General features: G+C 36.0%; 1 protein-coding gene across 1 annotated transcript in view; it reads right to left on the bottom strand.

The window, feature by feature from the left end:
• The window catches only part of LOC107664852 (myosin-binding protein C, slow-type-like), a 25,339-nt gene extending 3,583 nt beyond the window's left edge, over nt 1-21,756 (bottom strand). Inside the window, 31 exon segments of the mRNA XM_016455530.1 lie at nt 583-742; nt 995-1,134; nt 1,723-1,915; nt 2,014-2,102; nt 2,233-2,400; nt 2,490-2,624; nt 3,559-3,747; nt 3,923-4,027; nt 4,106-4,265; nt 4,362-4,498; nt 4,591-4,697; nt 5,394-5,559; nt 5,708-5,874; nt 5,980-6,085; nt 6,227-6,351; nt 7,224-7,232; nt 8,636-8,768; nt 9,698-9,861; nt 11,420-11,428; nt 11,943-11,999; nt 12,890-12,941; nt 15,108-15,225; nt 15,320-15,468; nt 15,583-15,693; nt 17,605-17,646; nt 18,233-18,274; nt 18,885-18,935; nt 19,513-19,560; nt 19,850-20,101; nt 21,576-21,647; nt 21,650-21,756. Coding sequence (XP_016311016.1) covers nt 583-742; nt 995-1,134; nt 1,723-1,915; nt 2,014-2,102; nt 2,233-2,400; nt 2,490-2,624; nt 3,559-3,747; nt 3,923-4,027; nt 4,106-4,265; nt 4,362-4,498; nt 4,591-4,697; nt 5,394-5,559; nt 5,708-5,874; nt 5,980-6,085; nt 6,227-6,351; nt 7,224-7,232; nt 8,636-8,768; nt 9,698-9,861; nt 11,420-11,428; nt 11,943-11,999; nt 12,890-12,941; nt 15,108-15,225; nt 15,320-15,468; nt 15,583-15,693; nt 17,605-17,646; nt 18,233-18,274; nt 18,885-18,935; nt 19,513-19,560; nt 19,850-20,101; nt 21,576-21,647; nt 21,650-21,722 — 3,529 coding nt within the window. The 5' untranslated portion in view covers nt 21,723-21,756.
• Between the last annotated feature and the right edge of the window lie 1,123 nt (nt 21,757-22,879).

The following is a 22,879-nucleotide window of genomic DNA, read 5'->3' on the forward strand; positions in this document are numbered from 1 at the left end:
TTTGTTACCATTGCCATGCATTATACGACTGATAGACTGCAACGGTTGAAGTTAAAAATCATCATATGTGTTCTACTGAAGAAACAAAGTCACCTACATCTTGGATGCCCTGGGGGTAAGCAGATAAACTTCAAATTTTCATTTTTGGGTGAACTATCCCTTTAAATTCTGTTATTAATTACTCACCCTCATGTCATTCCAAACCCGTAAGACCTTCGTTCATCTATCTAACTATCCCTTTAAAGTGCATTTAAGGTTTATTTAATTTTATTGTGTTTTGTTTTGTTTTGACATTGCGAACACCATACCAGCTTCAGCAATGCAGAAATACTCCCTCCAGTAGTCCCTCCCCTAAATTTACACCATTGGTTGAGGTTGGAAGACAGCAAGTTTTCTGATTGGCTCAAATGCACAGACTCTATTTTGCTGTTTACCGGGCTGTCATAGCTCAATTCTCAAGACATCCGGACCTTTTATAAGTGGTATTCCATTAAAAAAAAACAAAAAACACTTATTGCAGCATTGAAAAGGATTTAGAAAAGCTGTTAATTTACAAAGAAGTAGAGCAGAGCAAAGCCTTACCTTCTTTCACGATCAGAGCACTGTCTTTAGTGGCGGTGGCACTTTCACTTAAGCCCACCATGTTCTCTGAGTAGATCCTGAAGTAATACTCGTTACCCACCACCAGATCTGAGATTGTGATGCAGGTACGATGGTAGTGCTCTATACATGAGTACCACTCCTGTGTGACCCACACACACACACACACCCACACTCAGTTTGTATCCTCTTAAAACTTAACATTTTACAAATATATATATATATTTTTTTTTATTACAAAAAATTTATATACGGTATATAAACCATATAGTAAAGAAAAAAATCACTAATACATTACAAAAATTAAATGATTGAAAAAAATTACATGTTTGAAATCAGTTTTAATTGTGAGTGTCATAGAAGTACAGTGAAGAGACAAAAGTTTTCTTCAGACCATTGTCTTTTTATCAGCTTTCTGGATGGTGTAGCCTATTATGGGTGCATTGCCGTTGTCTTTGGGTGGGCTCCAGTCCAGTGCTACATTATTCCCCCAGACCTCTTCGATCTTTACAGCCTGTGGTGGGCCTGGAAGATCTGGGAAAGACAGCAAAAGAAAATGTTCGACGGTGCTTCGATGGAGAACATGGTGGGCTTAGGTTAGCTCTATATCATATATTTCTCTGAACTATATATATTAAATATCATATATTTCTTATTGATAATCTGTATTTTAGCATTATTAGCAGTAAAGTTAGCATTAGCACAATACATTTAGCATATAGCAATATTCAGTGCTGTTTTTGTAACTAAAACTTAAAAATTGTTTTCATAATTGAAATAAATATTACAGAAATGTTCATATTTATATAAATATTATATAGTAAACCTATAATAAAACATAAACAGAAATTAGAAATGTCACTTTGACAATTAACTTAAAATAAGTTTAATTTGAAGTAATAAAATTACTGAAATAAAAATTTATATTAAAAAATTTATATTAAAAAAAGATGACAAAAGCACATAAAAATTACTAAAACTTAAACTAAAAATAAACAATGAAAATGGAAAAAAAACTGAAAATATAAATTCACTTCACTCATTTTACAGACTTTTGAAGACTTTCAAAACATTTGACTCTTCTTTTAAATATATTTTTTAATAGCATTTTTCTTAACTAACCGACTATCTGGATGTCCAGTGTGGCCGTGTCGATATGATTCTCCACTTGTACGCTCAGTTCATATTTCCCAGAGTGCTTGCGCTCAGCCTTGCGGATGAACATGATGCTGTCACAATCTGAGTTGCGAATGCTGACGGTTTTGTCAATCGGCTGACCCTCTTTCAACCAGTTGACTTTTGGCCTCGGTTTACCCTAAAAAGACAAAAAAACGTTTAGAAGTTTTCTTTCGTGACCCAAAAGGGGAGGAATTCGTTAAGCTTGCGGTTTGTTATCATGATCTCTTGTCTCACCACAAATGGCATGACGAGGTTGACGACTTCGCCAACCTTTCGAATGTATGTCTGCTTCAAGTGTCGAGGTATGCGAATCTTAGGAGGTTCTGCCAAACAAACAAGAGAGCATTACTATAACCAGAACTGGCTTAAAATGACTTTATAAATTATTATGAATCTAATTTATGCATGCTATTAGTTTGAATTAACTAGTGAAATGTGGCAATAGACTCTCACCGACAACCTCTTTGACCAGTATGGAGTGTTGGGTTGTGCGTGGTGGACTGGCCCCAGCAGCATTTATGGCCTTGACACGCACTAAGATCTTGGCCTCCACTGGCAGACCGGTTATAGTGTACCTCGTTTTTTCTGTCAGCTCTGTATTAGCAAGTATCCATTCGTCAGCTGTAAATTAAATGCAAAAGCACAAAATGGCATGAACACCCACCAGTGGAGAACCACTTATGCAAAGCACGCAGTATGTTTAGTCTTACTTCCTTCAAGGCAGTATTCAACTTGGTAGCCATCAAGTCCAGCGGCACCGATGGTGTCTGGGGGTCTCCACTTCATGGTCACTGTGGTATCTGTGACGTCATCCACCACCAGTGTTGTGGGTTCACTGGTCACAGCTATTGAATGTATTTAATGAAATTAGTAAGTAGTGTTGCTGAATATGTTTAGTTATATTTTAGGTTCATTTCCTAAGCATAAAACATAATTTGTTGTAAAATAAACAAAATAAATAAATAAAAATATTTTTTTAAATGCATCCTTATAATTTCCTTTTTTTTTTCTCTCTCTGTTTACTTCGGATAAATGTTGTAATAAGTCTAAATTTTTTTCAGTTAAGATTCTTTGCATAATTTGTTCTAAAATCTCTGAACGTGTTCAGCCAATATTTCTGCAGAATTTTTAAAAATAACTGCAATATATATTTCTCAAATTCAGCCCGAGTTGCTTAATTTTTTTCTCTATTTTTTCTCTATTTATTCTTGATTATGTAATAATTTGTGTTATTATATATATATTAGTCTTATTGAATGTTTGCAGCCAATATTTTCCCATCATTTGTTCCAAATCCATGATATATATATATATATATATATATATATATAGAAAAGCTCTGGCGTCTCTGCAGTGTCTTTGACTCACTTAATGGGATATGCGTAAATGATCATTCTGTGTGTTATGTTACATAATAGAGACGGCGCTCATTACATAACTGATTTGAAGAGACAAAAAATCCCATTGTGGCATCGTGAGAGGGTGTGTCATAGAGGGAAGGTATGTGCCATCTAGTTGGCTGCAGCATGGGGACTACAAACCAAGATGGCTGCCCAGTCCCGAGCTGGGAGCAAAGTGACTGGCATCTTCTTTTGTTAGAGTGTGTTGAGAGAAGCTGGAAGAGTTTTTCTCTGTTGTAAGTTTTGGAGTTTTGAGGTGATGATTAAAAAGAAACCTGCGGCCTGGACTTGATTTGTGAAGCAACCCACACTTTGGTGATACTGTACCTCTCACGATGCCACACCATTGATAATACAGATGGGCCACTCGTGTACTCACCCAGGGGAATGAAAGGTTTGGAGGGCTCACTGGGTTTGGAGACGCCGATAGCATTGACGGCAAAGATTCGCACCTCGTATGGCACACCTTCAATCATCTTTTTCGGCTCAAAGGTGGTCTCTTTGCAAAGGTCGAAGTTCAGCCTCATCCATCGAGAGCTCTGTTTCTTCTTTCGCTCAATGAAATATCCTGTGATATATCAACAGAAGCATGAATTAACTTGTACTGATGCTTGTATGGTAGTGTAATGAGATTACAGTGAAATTTCACAGCATTTTTCAACATCATTTGAAATAAAACCTAAAATTAACAAGCTTCCAAAATATCAATATGATGCTGTTTTTATGCACAGTAGTTGATTTACCAAGGATGGGGGAACCACCATCATAGCGTGGCGGCTCCCATGTCATAGTGCACCAATCTCCACCAACATCAGTAACCAGAGGAGCCTCAGGGGGATCTGGGATATCTAGATAAAACAAAATATGGTACAATTTACAATGCCATCACCCAAACAAACATGTTCCCTCAGAGGAAAGTGTCTTACCTACAACTTTGATTTTTATACTAGCTGTGTCCTCTCCAGCTTCATTCTGAAGAACGATCTTGTAGTTTCCGGTATCTTCTCTTTCTGCGATATCAATAGTGAGGCAGGTGTGGTCTGCAAATGTCTCTGCACGCATCCGACTTCCTGAATCAAGGATGACCTGAAACAACCCATGAGCCCAGTTTAATCCAGGTGTTTCTGGTTATATTTTTTAATATTTTCTTCAGTCATCGCTTTTCTACTCCGCTCTACTCACACGTTCTCCCTTCATCCACACGACTCTGGGTGCTGGTTCTCCACTAATAGGGATCTCCAGCCGGAGTTTGTTTCCAGCCACAATGACCACCGTGTTATCCTGGACATTCAGTGCCTCTAAATGCACCCTGGGTGGATCTGCAAAGTTGATCCAAATGGCATTCTTTCAGAGAGCTTATTAGCATAAATACGATAAGAATTTTGGAAGAACTTTTGGATTGTTGCTGTACCTATGATGTGCACTTTGGCAGACAGCGTCTGCGTGTATCCCTCAGGAACAAAGGTATAATCACCGGCATCATGAATAGTGGAGCTCTCAATGTCAAGGTTGTGATTCCTGTAAGTTGAAAAGAAAGTACAAATAAAAAAAAGAGAAATCTATGGAAGTCTGTTTCCACCACAGAATAAAAAAAAAAACAATAACAATAAAAGGTAATTGCGTCTTTTTATCTAGCTATTTTTCTTGTGATTCTGCGTTTATATATTACAATTCTGACTTTTTTCTCACAATTCGGAGTTGCGAGAGATAAACATGCAATTCTGAGAAGAAAAGTCTGAAATGTGAGATATAAACTCACAATTGCGAGGAAAAAAATCAGAATTGTGAGAGAAAAAGTTGCAATGAACTTTTTTATTTTAATTCCATGGGGAGAAAAAATTTGCGAGACAAACTCAGAAATTCAGAGAAAAAAAGTCAGGATTGTGAGATGTAAGATCAGAATTTAGAGAAAAAGGCAGCATTGAGATATAAACTCAGAATTGTTATTATATTATATTATATTATATTATATTTTTATGAAATGAAATGAAAATGGTGGCTGGTTGTCCAGCTAGTGACCAGTTAGAAACCAGTTACCATGTTCCACAGCTACTAGCTTAAGCTGGATTTCACAATGAAGTCCAGTTGATACAGTTATAGTTTTTGTTATAGTTTGTTATTTTATATATGTATAATTATGTGCAGTATACTGTATGAGTCAATGAGCAGATGTGATTGGGATTGGTTTAATACTGAATGAGTAAGTTGACATACTTGGCTCTGTGCATAATGCTGATGCGTTCGCTAGACTGGACCAGCTGGCCGTTCTTGTACCAGCGGCCCGGGACGTTTCCAGGGTAAATCTCACAGTTCAATTTAAGAGGTTGACCCAACAACATTGTCACACTCTGTAGATCCATTAAAATCTTCAAAGGCTTCACTGGATAATCAGGCAAGGTAACAAGAAACAAAAAGACAAAAATGAATGAATAGCAGAGAAAGGAGTGAAATAAAGATGTTTTTGATTCAAATATCTTTAGAAAGTTCCTAAAGGCAATTATCACTCTCTAAAAGCAATATTATCTTACAATCAATTTGAACGTGAGCTTCAGTGGTGCCCCCGGTGGCCATCAGGGAGTAGGTGCCAGTGTCATCCTTTGTGGCATCGTCAATGATCAGCCAGTGTTTGGTCCCCTCGGACTTCACGCGGTACCGTGAACGCACCCCTGTGGGGACCTCCACCCCATTTTTCATCCTGTACCAGACAGTCAGCAAAGAGGTGAAGCTTTTTTTCTCATTTTGCTTTGCGTGTCAAACACAAAATTGGGTATTAAACACCTACAATTTCCATCGCACATACCATCTAACTTTGGCTCCTTCCTCAGACACCTCACACTCCAGTTCAATTCTCTCGTTCACTGTGGTTTTTACAGGCTCCAGCACTTTCACTATGTTCACAGGCAGTTCTACATAAGAGGACCAAAGGAGACCGAGAGTACATGATTAAATCATTGGCAGGCAGTGTTTGGGAATGTTGTTATAAAATGATCAGTATTTATCAGTTCTGTCACTTTTTGAGGATGAAATCATAGGCTGGTAAGACGCACCTTTCACAAAGAGTTCAGTGGTGCACTTCTCTTCTCCTGCAGTGACTGAGTAGGCAGCATCATCGTTTATCTGACAGTTGTTAATAACCATTATCCGTTGAGTGCCTTTGTGCTCAAAGATATACCTGCACAGTCAATTTAATAGTTACTGAAAGTTAAGGCTATTTTTACTTCACATCCTTAATTTAACATTAGTTGGATTCATTCATTCATTCAGCCAGTCTTAATTGATTGTCATTTATTCATTCATTAATTGGTTTATTGGTCTTTATTTATAGATTGTTTCATTTATTCATTCCTGTTTTTATTCAGTCAGTCAGTCAGTCAGTGAGTCAATCAGTCTTTCGTTTATTGATTTCTTTATTAATTTATTAATTTATTCTTACAAAAAAGTATTTTATTTATTAATTGCTTTAATTCATTCCTTTAGTCTTTCTTTCTTTTTTCTTTCTTCATTAATTCAGTCAGTCATTCTTTTGTTTATTGATTTATGAATTAATTCATTTATTCTCTTTTACTTATTTTTTCATTCAATCTTATTTATTGATTGCTTTATGTAATTCATTTCTTCATTCATTCTTTCTTTCTTTTTAATGAAAATTAGGAAAAAGAAAACAGAAATAATTAATATTGTACAGAAGTTAATTCTGTTCCTTTAATTTGATTGATCTGATTGTAATTTGCTCATACTGTAAATACACAAAAGTTGACCCTGCTTTGGCTTGTTTTGGAACTGTTTTCATTGGCAGAGAAAATATAGACAAAATAGCTAGCCATATTGTGTCTAAGTTGTGTGTGTGTGCTGATATTCAGTACAATAACATTCTTGCTTGTGTGATTGCTGAATTACTTATAGTTTTGTTATTCCATTCAACATATGCAATATATTATACATACAACATGGCACTGAAAGCATCAGAACAGATGTATACAGCAGAAATGAGGTCACTCCCTTGGTTCAGATATACAAGACAGTCCTGAGGACTGGCTGACTTACTTCCTATTACTTTATGGTGAACAGAGGAGCCAGAACAGCCGGAGCAGAGGATGGAGAAGGTGGAAGTGGAGGGAATGGCAGACAGGTGGGATCACCATTGCATAACAGACAGAAAGGATAGATAGACATCATGCCTAGATCAAACAGTGCTGGAAGAGCTATTAGTGTTACAGTTACTGTTTATAGAGAGAGGGGGAGAGAGAAAGAGAAAAGTTGAAAGAAGAGAAAGAGAGAGTCCTCCAAAAAGCAGGGAATACTGGGATAGACATCATTGAAGATAAGCAACCAGAAAGCTGCACCGACCACCCAAATGGCTTTAATTGAGTTGCTCTGAACAACCATAAGAAGTGGGTTGAAACACGTTGCCTTAATTTTCAAAAAAATTGAGTATTATTATATAAACTACACACTCCTTGCAGCATTTGTAAAATGTTTAGTATAAAAAAAAATAAGAGAGATAAAATCTTACAAATAAGATAATAGAAATTGGATTTTTGAATTTTTTTGTAGCACTTTACACATTATTACAAAATATTATTTTGTGTAAATTATTTTATCTTTAAAAATATGAAAAAATGAAACTATAAGAAAAAATTATATTACATATGATAAAAAAATTACCATAACATATTTCTTCATATCATTAGAGATAGATACAGTGGGTACGGAAAGTATTCAGACCCCCTTAAATTTTTCACTCTTTGTTATATTGCAGCCATTTGCTAAAATCATTTAAGTTAATTTTTTTTCCTCATTAATGTACACACAGCACCCCATATTGACAGAAAAACACAGAATCGTTGACATTTTTGCAGATTTATTAAAAAAGAAAAACTGAAATATCACATGGTCCTAAGTATTCAGACCCTTTGCTCAGTATTTAGTAGAAGCACCCTTTTGATCTAATACAGCCATGAGTCTTTTTGGGAAAGATGCAACGAAGGGGGTCTGAATACTTTCCGTACCCACTGTATATGCATTTAATGTACAAATATCAGGCAGCTTTTGCAACTCTATTAAAGTCCTGTGAGGGTGGAGGTGCCTTTTTCCTGTACAGTTTGCTGTTGTTAATTACTCATTGTACACTACATTTAAAACTTCAAATGTAGCTCAAGAGTTTCACATTGGCCTTCAATCACATATGTCCTTTAAACATTTCTGGAAGTTATCATAAGGCACAGAGTAATGTTTAAAGAACGTTGCATGTTTGCCGGGTATGAAATGCTGATGGTTCACTTGTGTGTGTATCATGTGTGTTTGCTGCAAACAGAGTCATTTCTGAGTCCCCTGTGACCAGCAAGCCAAAGAACACAATAAATGAAGGTTTTAAGCAGGTTGGTGTTTACGGAAGGTTTCACATGAGCGTGTTTCTGAATGTATAAAACAGCATGTAAGAATAGGAGGTGACATACTTTGGAGTAGGGCGGATCTCTTGTCCATTCTTGTACCATTTTAACTCCACAGTGGGGTCAGCAAGGTCCACAACTAATCGGATCTTTCCACCTTTGTCCGCCTGATATGCAGGTTCCAGTCTCTTGGAAAATGCTACAGTGGAAATTTAAAGTAATAGTTCACCCCAAAAATTAAAAAAAAAAAATTCTAATAAAAAATTACTGATAATGTACTCACCCTCAGGCCATCAGAGATGTAGAAAAGTGTTTTCTTCATTAGGATAGATTTGGAGAAATTTAGCATTACATCACTTGCTCACAAAAGGATCCTCTGCAGTGAATGGGTGCCGTCAGAATGAGAGTCCAAACAGCTGATAAAAACATCACAATAATCCACAAGTAATCCACATGATTCAGTCCATCAATTAACATCTTGTGAAGTGAAACGCTGTGTGTTTATAATAAATAAATTATTAGGGCATTTTTAACTCTCTATCCATAATATTGCTCCAGTGAAAAAGTCATCTGAATCAGGAGAAAAATATGCAGAGATCAAGCAACGTTTACAATTGAAAACAGTCCGAAACAGCTCATAACAAATATGTTGGTAGTTTTGATGTGAGAGGTGTTATTATGAATTATGGATTCATATTTTTGTAAACGGTGCTTGATCTGTGCACATTTTTCTCCTGATTCAGAATGATTTAAGGTTAAAATGCCATGATGTTTCGTACAAGTGCACAGCTTTTCACTTGTTAATTGATGTGCACAAGATGTTAATTGATAGGCTGGCGTCATGTAGATTATTTTGTTGTTTCTATCAGGTGTTTGGACTCTCATTCTGATGGCACCCATTCACTGCAGAAGATCCACTGGTGAGCATGTGACATAATGCTAAATTTCTCCAAATCTGTTCTTATAAAGAAAAAAACCTCATCTACAGCTTGGATAGCCCGAGAGTGATTTTCAGCAAATTTGCAGATGAATAACAGTGTTTCAACTGAAGAATTTTACATTACATGTGAACTGAATACTGCACATTTATCAAGCAAAGTAAACATCCAATAGAGTTTAAATCAGCACCTTCACTCTTTTTCTCTTCCTTTTTGGTTTTCTTCAGTCTTTTCAGCAGGCCTCTGAGATCGGTGATGCCATACGTAAAAGCAATCTTCTCATATTCATCAGGTCGGGCCTTTTTCAAAATCTCCCACACATCCACCTCTGGAACTTCCTCTTGCTTGTGCTCCCTGACATCACAGAGCAGTAAGACAGTAAGAGGTCAGAGGTCATGGCTAGGGCTCTTCAACATGTGTTGAGGAACCAGATCGCTATGTAGGGATGTTCATAGGCTTTAATATGAGAAAGATGGATGTTCCACTATTATTCTCCTTATTTCTAGTTCCTCAAGACATGTCACACAAAGAGATGGGCTGGATAACCTGCATATGTCATTGATAACCTGTTACAGGGAGAGATGCCTCACTAGTTTTTAGCTACACAGTGGTTCACATGATCAAGGAAGGGATGGTACTGTGTTTATGACTGGAGACAAGAATTTAGTGAGGAGCTACAGTACTACTTTTAAATTTCACTATGATTGGAAAGGATAAGGTCAGTAAAAGGGGGAGAACATTGTGTTATCATGTGGTTAACACATGATCGTGCTCATGATGGATCTACAGACTAAAATCATTTACTAAAAGAGAAGTGTGACATTTGTTTCAGTGTATTATAATGTCATTTATATTAGGACGATTTATAATTTGGGCTGTCAATGTAAAATTAATTTAGTACAGGTCTCAACATGTGTTTTTAAAGGTTTTAACTGTTTAAATAACTTGATGTGACATAAACATCAGCAAAGTATAACAATTTAAAAAAATATGCGGAGAAAACATAATTATATAAGTATTACGTAAGTATTTAGTTTTATTGTTGGTGTGCTTAATTTAATTATATGTATAAACCAACAATAAAAACAATGAGCAGAAAGAAAATAATGATAGATAGATAGATAGATAGATAGATAGATAGTAATTCATTTTAATACATTTTGGTTTATTATTATCATATTTATCATTTAATTTTTCATTGATCAACAGCCTTAATTATAATTCTTAATTCATTAATAGTAATCTATTGACTCTGTCCTGTAGCTTAAACTGTACCCATCTCTTTGCAGGAGTCCTATCTAAACACATCCACCAATGTAGTTGTTTTCTTTTATATTAGGGTTAGAAGTCAGGGTTTATTATTAGGAGTGAATATTGTTGTTATACATGATCACAGTCGTTAAACATGATCAGGGTGTGAGACAGTTAAATTAGTCGTCATCAGTTTTTGTCATTCAGCCCTCTTCTTACCCAGACATTTCCCTGAATGTCCGGAGGTAACATTATTATTTTCATGTTTCAAATATGTAGTTGTTCAGGCAAGTATTAAGAACACTGAAAGTTTGCAGTTGCAGTTGTGTCTTGTTTCTCGAGTATAAATCAAGATTACATTAACAAAAGTAGCGATAACACTATTTCACAGCTTCATGTAGAAGTGTTCCATCAACAACTCATAAATGAGTGGAAAATGTTTCCCTTTTCATCAGGTTCTGAATTTTAAAGGGTTGTTTCCATCATTTCTGAGCATTGCTGAATCTTTTATGAATGCTGTCTTTAAATAAAGTGTTACCGGACTACAGTAGGCCAACACTCTTGCTTATACAGTTCCTGTTCAGGTCATGCTTGGGAAGCTAAAGGATTATAATACTTACCAGTGATAACGTCTAATCGTTTAATTACCTACGATACTAACCTGCCTTGTCTGAAAGCGTAGGGAAGAAAAAAAAGAGACAAGCCAGGATAACTTTTTTCTCAATTATGCAGGAGTTTAGCTTCTGCTAGTTAGCTAACAACAGAACACTAAAGCAAAACCTCGTGAAAAAAAGATGCTTCTAGAAGCAAAACTCAAAAATTAAGGTTGTTTACTGTGTGTGAATTCAGTATTTCCTTTATGTTGGTAACAAAATACACTTGTTGATACAGTCTTATTTATATGCCAAAATGTGTATTAATAATAATAATAATAATAATGGCACATAAATAGTGTTTTCCACATTACAGGATGGTTAAATATTTTAAGGAGAGTAGTTGCCTTGTTGCAATAAATAACATGAAGAAATGTATTTTAAGAGTGAAAAAGATACTGTTGATACTGTTTTAACAACAGTGTAAAATAAAGTATGAAGAAAAAGACACCCCTGTCAGGGCTTAAGAAAAAAAAAGCACAAAAATAAGAAAGAATTGGTCCCGTTGGGGGAACAGACTGGAGTTCTCACCTATGTTTGAGAAGCCCACTAAAGTCAAGCTCGCCTGCATCGTCTTGGCCATCAGTGCTGTTGTTCACAAGAGATTAATGGAAACTGAATCAGAAAAGTCACAAACATCAGATTCAAACAATGCTAAAAGAACAACGCAAGTGCCTCCAATCTCTGCATCCAAATGAATGTAGAATTGAGGTGTACACAAGAACCTTTTCGCGTGGCAGCCGAGTGCGAAAGCACTGGTGTAAGGCGAACTGATTTGTGCACAAGCTACCAAGGGTGATCCCAGTGGTCTCATGACTGATTCTCTCAGAGGTACTTTGGGAGAACAGTATGAGCTTGGATAGTTTGCGTTGCTTTCTGACACATTGTTGGGGTGGAAGCTCCCAATGCAAGCATTGGCCTTTGAACAGTTCAACACATTGGTTTGGTCAACGGGTTGATTTGATGGTAAATATTTTTGACAAAATGGTTAACTGAGAACTTTCTGGTAATCCAGTCCTTCAACAAACCATGTTTTTATGTACATCGGTTTGTTGAGGATTACTGGAACAGAAGTCCTGTTTTAATTCATTAAACATTCACAGAGAAGATTTTAATGCAACATTTATGCTGGAAATTAATATTTTAATATTTTCAAAGTCAAGTATGATTTACTTTTAATTGTGAATGATATAGTAACATCTAATTTATATATTTCTAATATAAATAAATTATATATCATTATACATGATATCCCTGATCAATTTCACCTGTATGTGCTGTGAAAAAAAAACTGCTTAATAATATCCAGAATTTAGAAATGATCTAATATCATACTGTAACATTATAATTTATTATTATTATTTTATTGATTTTAATACTAAAAACATGGTTTTATTTTTTTCTGCCATTTTCTTCTGAACATTGCTATACGTTTCTCTTAATAAAAATAATTTTCAGGGAGGATGTTCCCCCTTTACCTTCTTTTGAAAGCTGAGCGGATATCGATGTTTTGAGAACCCTCTGGGATTTCTGGAGGGAAAAAACAGCAGAAATAGAAATAGAAAAAAAATGAAATACAGTAAATGGATAAAATGTACACTACCATTCAAAAGTTTGGGTTCATTAAGATTTTTTTTATGTTGTTTGTCTCTTATGCTCACCAAGACTGCATGTATTTGATTAAAAATAGAGTAAAAACAGTAATGTTGTGAAATATTATTACAAATAACTGTTTTCTATTTGAATATATTTTTTAAAATGTAATTTATTCCTGTGATGCAAAGCTGTCTTTTCAGCGGTCATTACTTCAATGTCACATGATCTTTCAGAAATCATTCTAATATGCTGATTTGCTGCTCAAGAAACATCTTCTGAAATCTTTTGTAACATTATAATATGAAGTCTTTACTGTCACGTTTGATCAATGTAAATTAAAATCATACTGACCCCAGACTTTTGATTGGTAGTATTGGTGTCTGTGTTTGTCGTGTTGAATCAGAAAACAAACCTTTGACCTCCAGGTCAAAAGAGCAGCTATCAAATTTGTCTTTGTAGGTGACCTCACATCTGTAATTCCCTGCATAGTTCTCCTTCGCCTTAATAATGTGCATCTCAAAGGTGTGAATCTACAGCAAAGGGAAAGTCAATGCCTAATATTGCTAGAAGAATAGGAAAGTTGTGCAAATGCTTCTTTACAATACATTGTTTGAGTGGGATCACCTTGGTAAAGCGATCGAAAGATTCTTTAAGCTGCAGATGCTTCCCCGTCTTACTAGCCAGATCCATCCACTTTCCTTTGAACCACTTAATGGTTGGTTTACGAAGCAAGTCTTTGGCCTCCACCTTAGCAGTGAAGGTGATGTCGCCACCTTTCAAAGAACATTATAATAAATGTTTGATGTTTTGAAATGTTGTGAGATCTTAAAGATGTGAATAAGAGCTTGAAAATGAACAAAACCCATTATAAAGCTACAATTACTGACCTACATTGATGGAACCACTCTGCGGCATTTCAATCAACAGAGTCGAGAGTGGCGGAGTCTCGGTTTGTTTTTCGATCTCCTCGGCAGGCTGTCCGTCCCCCAGAGACCACACTGACCAATTAGGAGAAAGAACACACTTACCGCACTTTACATTATTGGTAACTTTATAATAACTTTCATTTTTATTAGCATATTATATAATACTTAATAGATACAGTGGGTATAGAAAAGAATCACCCCTTTAAAATAATCACATTTTGTTGCTTTGCAGGCTGAAATGAAGACGGACACAGTTTTTATTTTATCCAGCTGTATTTGCTCAGTGCAACTTATAACATCCAAGTGAATGTTTATAACTTATAACATCCACAGACTTTCAACTGTGATCAGCTGTGGTCATTTTGATTAGCTCAGCATGAAAAGAGATTTCCTGGAGCTTTTCAGTCCGTGGTAGTGTAACTGAAGCAAACAATCAACTATGTGTGGCAAGGCACTGTCAAAAGATAAAGTTGTGGACAGGCACAAGTCAGGAGATGGATATAAACAAAATTCTAAGGTTTTATCAATGGCTAGAAGCACAGTGAAGTCTATTATTAAGAAGTGGAAGGTATTTGGTACAACACAGACCCTCCCTGGATCAGGACGTCACTCCAGACTGGATGAAAGAGCCAGGAGGAAACTGATCAGAGGGGCGACCATGAGGCCTACAGCAGCTCTGAAGCAGTTGCAGGAATTTATGACAAAGAGTGTTCACTGTATGCATGTGACAACAATATCACAAATTCTCCACAAATGTGGCTTGTATGGGAGCGTTGCGGTTTGGGTTCATTAAGATTTTTTTTATGTTGTTTGTCTCTTATGCTCACCAAGACTGCATGTATTTGATTAAAAATAGAGTAAAAACAGTAATGTTGTGAAATATTATTACAAATAACTGTTTTCTATTTGAATATATTTTTTAAAATGTAATTTATTCCTGTGATGCAAAGCTGTCTTTTCAGCGGTCATTACTTCAATGTCACATGATCTTTCAGAAATCATTCTAATATGCTGATTTGCTGCTCAAGAAACATCTTCTGAAATCTTTTGTAACATTATAATATGAAGTCTTTACTGTCACGTTTGATCAATGTAAATTAAAATCATACTGACCCCAGACTTTTGATTGGTAGTATTGGTGTCTGTGTTTGTCGTGTTGAATCAGAAAACAAACCTTTGACCTCCAGGTCAAAAGAGCAGCTATCAAATTTGTCTTTGTAGGTGACCTCACATCTGTAATTCCCTGCATAGTTCTCCTTCGCCTTAATAATGTGCATCTCAAAGGTGTGAATCTACAGCAAAGGGAAAGTCAATGCCTAATATTGCTAGAAGAATAGGAAAGTTGTGCAAATGCTTCTTTACAATACATTGTTTGAGTGGGATCACCTTGGTAAAGCGATCGAAAGATTCTTTAAGCTGCAGATGCTTCCCCGTCTTACTAGCCAGATCCATCCACTTTCCTTTGAACCACTTAATGGTTGGTTTACGAAGCAAGTCTTTGGCCTCCACCTTAGCAGTGAAGGTGATGTCGCCACCTTTCAAAGAACATTATAATAAATGTTTGATGTTTTGAAATGTTGTGAGATCTTAAAGATGTGAATAAGAGCTTGAAAATGAACAAAACCCATTATAAAGCTACAATTACTGACCTACATTGATGGAACCACTCTGCGGCATTTCAATCAACAGAGTCGAGAGTGGCGGAGTCTCGGTTTGTTTTTCGATCTCCTCGGCAGGCTGTCCGTCCCCCAGAGACCACACTGACCAATTAGGAGAAAGAACACACTTACCGCACTTTACATTATTGGTAACTTTATAATAACTTTCATTTTTATTAGCATATTATATAATACTTAATAGATACAGTGGGTATAGAAAAGAATCACCCCTTTAAAATAATCACATTTTGTTGCTTTGCAGGCTGAAATGAAGACGGACACAGTTTTTATTTTATCCAGCTGTATTTGCTCAGTGCAACTTATAACATCCAAGTGAATGTTTATAACTTATAACATCCACAGACTTTCAACTGTGATCAGCTGTGGTCATTTTGATTAGCTCAGCATGAAAAGAGATTTCCTGGAGCTTTTCAGTCCGTGGTAGTGTAACTGAAGCAAACAATCAACTATGTGTGGCAAGGCACTGTCAAAAGATAAAGTTGTGGACAGGCACAAGTCAGGAGATGGATATAAACAAAATTCTAAGGTTTTATCAATGGCTAGAAGCACAGTGAAGTCTATTATTAAGAAGTGGAAGGTATTTGGTACAACACAGACCCTCCCTGGATCAGGACGTCACTCCAGACTGGATGAAAGAGCCAGGAGGAAACTGATCAGAGGGGCGACCATGAGGCCTACAGCAGCTCTGAAGCAGTTGCAGGAATTTATGACAAAGAGTGTTCACTGTATGCATGTGACAACAATATCACAAATTCTCCACAAATGTGGCTTGTATGGGAGCGTTGCAAGAAAAAGCCATTCCTCAAGAAAGGCCACATGCAGTCATGACTGAGCTTTGCCAAAACACACCTTGAAGATTCTGAGGCAGATGAGACTAAAATGACTGAATTATTTGTCCTCAACACTAAACGATATGTCTGGCGGAAATCCAATACAGCTCACCATCCAAATAACAGAATTCCTACAGTAAAGCATGGAGGTGGTAAGATCCTGTTATAGGGGAGTTTCTCTGCAGCAGTGACTGGAGAACTTGTCAGGATAGAAGGAAAAGTGGATGGGGCAAAATCCCGTCAAATTCTTGAGGAAATTCCAATATGACAATGACCCAAAGCACACAGCAAAACTGACCACACAGTGGTTAATGGAGAAAAAAGTGAATGTCCTTGCATGGCCTAGTCAGAGCCCAGATTTAAACCCCATTGAAAATCTGTGGAATGACTTGAAGACTGCAGTCACCATCAAATTTAACTGAACTTTAGCAGTTCTGCAAAGAAGAGTGAGCAAATATTGCAAAGTCTAGATGTGCAAAGTTAGGAGAGACATATCCCAACAGATTCTTTTCTTTAATTACAGTAGCTAGTGCACATTAAAATATGAATATCTCTATATTTATATTTAAATATAATCGTATGCATAAAATTTCTTAATGAAAGTTATTATAAAATGTTTTAAATCCATATATCTTACAATCATCCAATTGCCTTAACTGACACACACACAAGTACTCAACAAACACATCGTCATCACACATTGCTGCCACAAAGCAACATGGAAAGCATAAAGACACTGAACAATGACCTTTAAGAGGGAAAAGAGAGAATCGGTTAACATATGTAAATATACATTGTGTAGCAAAATCATATCGGAAAATATTCAGATTGCTCAATGAGATTTCACAGATGATTTTAGTCAATGATCAATGATGAGATTAAATCTTTTCTAAATAAAAATATAAACTGTGCCATTCATTTTCCCATGGAGTGTGAAAAGGCAGATGATCTCCAAAACCCCTCAAGTTTCTTTCAAGATGGGGTTTGGGATTATTACACCACTCTGGCCAAATGTACCCATGTGCCGGTTCCATTTGGCTGTCCATTGTGGGAAAATTAGGCACTATAGAAAGCGTCTTATGACTAGACATAGTCCTACTGCAGCCTGTGTTTCTGGCTTCTATGGGATCAGTTAAAGCATCTACTGTAGTTATAGAATTACCTGAGTCTTTCCTCCCCCTGGTTGACTCAGGGTCGCTATCATCTAAACAGAGACAGAGAGAAATTTACAGCATATTCTAAGAAATATTACTGTAAAGTCCATTGCGGCCAACACACTGTAAACACACAATGACACACAATTCCACATATAAAACATGAATAGAAAGCAGGAACAGATTGTTAACGACACTCTATTTAGCGAAATGTGACATAATGGTTGCATTGTTCCATACATGTTCAATTGTCTTTCTAGGAAACATCATGCTTGATTGTGCTCAGAATATTTGTATATTACATACAACTGTTAGCCTAGTTTTTAATTACTTCAAAATATCAAGGATGTTTTTCTTTAAAATGAATTAAATATGATAAATGAATGTTATAATATTCTAACAACTATTATAATGTTTTAGCAATGCCAATGTCATAAAATTATGTTTTATAGTGACATAAAAGATAGAATGAGCAGAGGAATTTATGTATTGGAAAGTGTTACAATGTAAATTTAAAGGGCAAGGCTCTACTGTAAATAACCTTATTAAACCTGAACCTGTTTGATCAAATTAATGTTCACATATAATCTCTGGGTAGAAAGTAATAGGGGGCATTAATTAGTAAAAGACTCTTACTAGGAAGGTCAATAGAAAGTTTCTTGGGAGTGCTGCTGTCCTCTGTGAAAGAAAACAAAATATTATTTATTATGAGTATCTGTTTTTGCCAAGTGAAGGGATGTTTATTGGCCTAAAAATGTAATGATGAAAAGTCTAATTTAATAAAACATTGCACATTTTGACAGTTTTTTTCTTTTAATTAATTTTCTTCCTTTTCCCTTTTATTTCCTTTTGCCCTTCATTTTATTTTAATTTACAACGCATGTAAAACATCATTAGAACATTGTATTAAATGCAAAAACATGAATTATGCATTTCTGTACAAGCATTATGTGTATAAATACTGTATACACATTAGATGTCTTCTGCATCTCTTCCTTTATATAGATATGATTATATATTATATAAAGGGTCCAAATGCTTGTAGGAATCAGGCAAAAATCACAAACATTACGTGCATGGGTTTTTGCACATATGTTCCTTCAACTAGAGCTGTAAATATACATTTTTAGTCCAAGCTTTAGCTGGGTTTATTCATAAATTCTTATTCCTTCTGAAGTATTTGCTTTATTTTGAATTTCAAAAGCTCACCTGACATTTTTATAGCAAGAACATTAGTAAAGAAGTGTAAAGAGTGATTTGATGAGGATGGGTCGTCATGGTTACCAACCTGCTGGAGGTGGAGGTGATGGGGTGCTGGCGGTGACATCATCATCTTTATCTGAAATAAAGGTGTGATTGACACATACACCCACCTATCACTGAACTCCATTTCCAGCCGTAGACCAAACTCAGCATGCATACATGAACTTTAAATTCAACATGAACCCACTTACAAGTAAAAGATGGAACAAGCATGACAGTGACTTTGTTGTGGCTGTGTATACGTGTGTGAGGAGGAAGTGCGATAAGAGTGTGTTTTGCAAGACAGAAGTGATATGTATACAACCACATGCTTATCTGATGGCCCGCCAGGCCATGAAGCAACACACATGTGGATGAAAGGAAGTGTGAGGTTATATTTTGGCTTGCCGGTGAAACCCATGAGCATTATTTTGCAATACACAGAGAAAAGCTATGCTTCAATTATTGCAGAAGATTCATTTTGTTGCTGCAGGAACAGATTCAGCAATTTTATGTGGCCTGAATGTCTATACTCGAATACTTGACAAAGCCACATTATTAAAGCTTCAGAGACAACACAGCGAGTATAAATGCTCAAAGCACATATACACACATCTCCACACAAAACACACACTGACTGATATACTTCTCTGTACTCCTTTGTCAAACAATACCTTTTTTAGGGGTAGCTTTTGTCTCAGCAGACTTCTTCATTGAAGGTGCTGATCAGTATAAATTCAAATGTTAGTGGACACACAAATACAAATAGACTACTTATAAACTAGATTACAACATCTTAGTCGACTTTTCTTACTCTTTTGGACTTTTTTCAATCTATGTTTTTTTTTTTAGTTAATTAGTTGTAATGTCCTTTAACGAATCTTCTAAAGTTGTCACTCAGTTGCGATTCTCATTGTTTTTCTGTAGCTTGTAGCTTTGCAAACTAGTTTCAAAGTAGCTTCCCCAACACTGACAAGTTGTTATTGGGGTTTTACTCTTAGCAATACTCACCAGGAACTTTTGAAGTGCCGGGCTGCTCTTCTTTTACCTCGACACGCTTCTCAGCCTGTGTTGGCTCTGGTTCACTGTGCCCGTTTTCTAAAGGCTGTGGGTCTGTGACCTCACCCTCTACAGGTTCTAGTTCAGTCACCACAATTACTACAGTTTGTGGCTGAGGGGCCTCAGCAGCAGGTATGGGCACGGCCGCCTCTGGTTCTGTGATTTTCACTCTGGCCTCTGTGTCTTTGGATGCCACTTTAGCCTCTGTACAGCAAACACAGCCAGGCTAGAGCAGCAAGACTTCAGGAAGCCACCTTCAACCCAAATGCTTACACATGCACAAACACACATAGATGTAGAGTGACTAATGGTCAAAGTGCATCACAAAAATGTGCCAAATTTGCATGTGTGGTTTGATATACATAATTATTTAGATTGAAATTTATGGCATTTTTCAAGTTCATTTGATTATGGTCAAGTGACCAAAATAGATCTTGTCACTGTACATCTATGAAACTGTAAATCCCAAAAGAAGCAAAGTACAACAGGCTGTGCAAGCATCTGCTTGTGCAGTATTAAAAATTGAAAATTCTATTAATTATTCTCATGCACAAAATGTCTAAACATGTTTAAGTATATTTTTAATATAAAATGAAATAATATATAAATATATATAAGTATATATATTTATTAATCTGCATTGTACAACTACAGTCAATAATGAGAATGAATTATTCTCCTTCTCATATTTTAAGTATAGTGTATATTTATTTAAAATACATAATTTAATAATAAAAATATAATATTATATTATATATAAATAGTATAAATTGAAATGTTTCCAATATCCATATATTTCTACAGAACAACTACAGTCAATAAATTGCGAGTTTATATCTCGCAATTCTGACTTTTTTTGCTATATATATAGCAAATTATGCTATATATTTTTTACCCCCCTCAAAATTGGACTTTAACTCGCAATTGAGAGTTTATATCACGCAATTCTGAAAAAAAGTCAGAATTGTGAGATATAAACTCGCAATTGCGAGAAAAAAAGTCAAAATTGCGAGTTTTTATTACCTTTTTTAACTAATTTTATTCAGTGGCGGAAACGGGCTTCCATAGGTTATAGATATGTTAATTTAATGTGTATTTTTATTTAAAATGTTCTTTATATTAAAAATATACTTTAAAATAAAAATATAATATTAGTATAAATATCATACATTTAAATGTTTAAATATCCATATATTTGTACATAACAACCACTGTCAGTGTGAATTTTGCATTTCTACTGCAGTCAACTTTATTTTGAAAGCACAATAAACAGTTGATGCCTGCACAGATGTCTTTCTGCGGTTGTCCTTTGCTTCTTTCATATACTATACCTTTTCATCAAACTTCTCCATATACAGATGTGCATTTGCGCAGAAAAATATCCTGCCATCCATAAACTAGTATAGGCATTAGTACAGATGCAGGTGTGGGTTAAGGTGTGGGCATCCATTTCTGTCAGTATGAACCCTTAAAAAGTGTGTGTGTGTGCTGTGGTTTGTACACTTGTAGTTTGTGTGCTGATTTACCTGAACTGTTGTGGTCACAAAGTGATAATTTGGTGGAAATCACAGTGGAACAAACACAAACACTCTCACACACGTGAGGCAAGAGTTTCGTGTTCGATGTGAAAGAAACCCAAAGGAAGGGGAATAAAAGAGTTACATGGTTGAACACCTACCTTTCGGTGTCACCACAACCGAATTCTCAGATGGGGCGTCACCAGAGTCTGGGGCAACATTCTCTGAGTATGTGACAGACATAGCGGAAGAATGCAAGTGCCTCTTTCAAAGCATGAAGCGTCAGCAACACATACAAACACACACATATGCCGAAGGACAGGAGACAATACAATATACTCACTCACAGACACTTATATACATTTATATACAGATATATATATATAAATGTTATCACACACACACACAGTGGACCTCATTCATAAAACACAAGCAAAAGAAACTTCTGCTTGTCTTTCATAAAAGAAGTCGACTATCAGGACAGAAGGGAAATGGAGAACTCCCCAAAACATTCCTGTTCTGGAAAGTGAAAGAAAATGAAATGATCTCTGAAGCTTGAAATGGACATCATTTAACAATATATGTAATTCACTGGCTGTAAATAGAATTAGTATAATACCAAATATATACCCTTGTGATAGGAAACCATAGCCAGAAAGCTCTGCAAAGTCAGAAGCTCTACAAATTATGGATCCAAAGCCAAAAATCATTCTAGAACCTCTAGTGACCTCTAATGACGCAGCACGCTGGTAACACAGGCCTTAAATGTCATCTGAATCAACAACTCATGATCAGCTGCACAGCATACAGGGAGATTCAGACCATTTGGCTGATATCTGAAATAACAGCGATACTCATCTGGTGAGTACTGCACATTTGTGCCACTGTGGTCACCATGCTTGCACACCAGTGCTGTGCGCTTATGGCCTTATTGATTGCTTTGTTGCTTAAAGCAAAAATTGTGCCACACAAAACGTCAACATCAGTACTTCCAGCATCAGACATACTTATACACTAACAGAACTCAATCAACCGGTGGTTTATTTGTATCAGTAACACTCTCTCATCGCAAATTAAACTGAACTTTAATTTCACTGTCATGAGATCACTACTTTAACAGCTTGCATCCCTTTGCAGACACTCGTTTTGAGTACGCAGTCAGAATAGCAAATTTGCCCAGTTTTGAGAATCAAAACTACTAAACAGAATCATAAATGCCTTTTAAGTATTAATTAAATGGTAAGAATAAATGTGCGGTCACATTTACATATCATTTGGCAAAAAATATAGTCATTTCGATCCGTGATCTAGAATTTCGCAAGAGGGCGAAAGATTTCTCCATGCAGATTTTGCAACGGGTTCAAGTTGTTTACATGGGTTTACCAAGTTGAACAACAGAAAACTGCTTGGTTTGACTATAACCTCTGTTTAAACTGTGCTTCATACATCGTTTTCATCACTATTT

This window comes from Sinocyclocheilus anshuiensis, unplaced genomic scaffold (genome assembly GCF_001515605.1).
Source record: "Sinocyclocheilus anshuiensis isolate Anshui unplaced genomic scaffold, SAMN03320099.WGS_v1.1 scaffold299, whole genome shotgun sequence".
Classification (NCBI taxonomy): Eukaryota; Metazoa; Chordata; class Actinopteri; order Cypriniformes; family Cyprinidae; genus Sinocyclocheilus; species Sinocyclocheilus anshuiensis.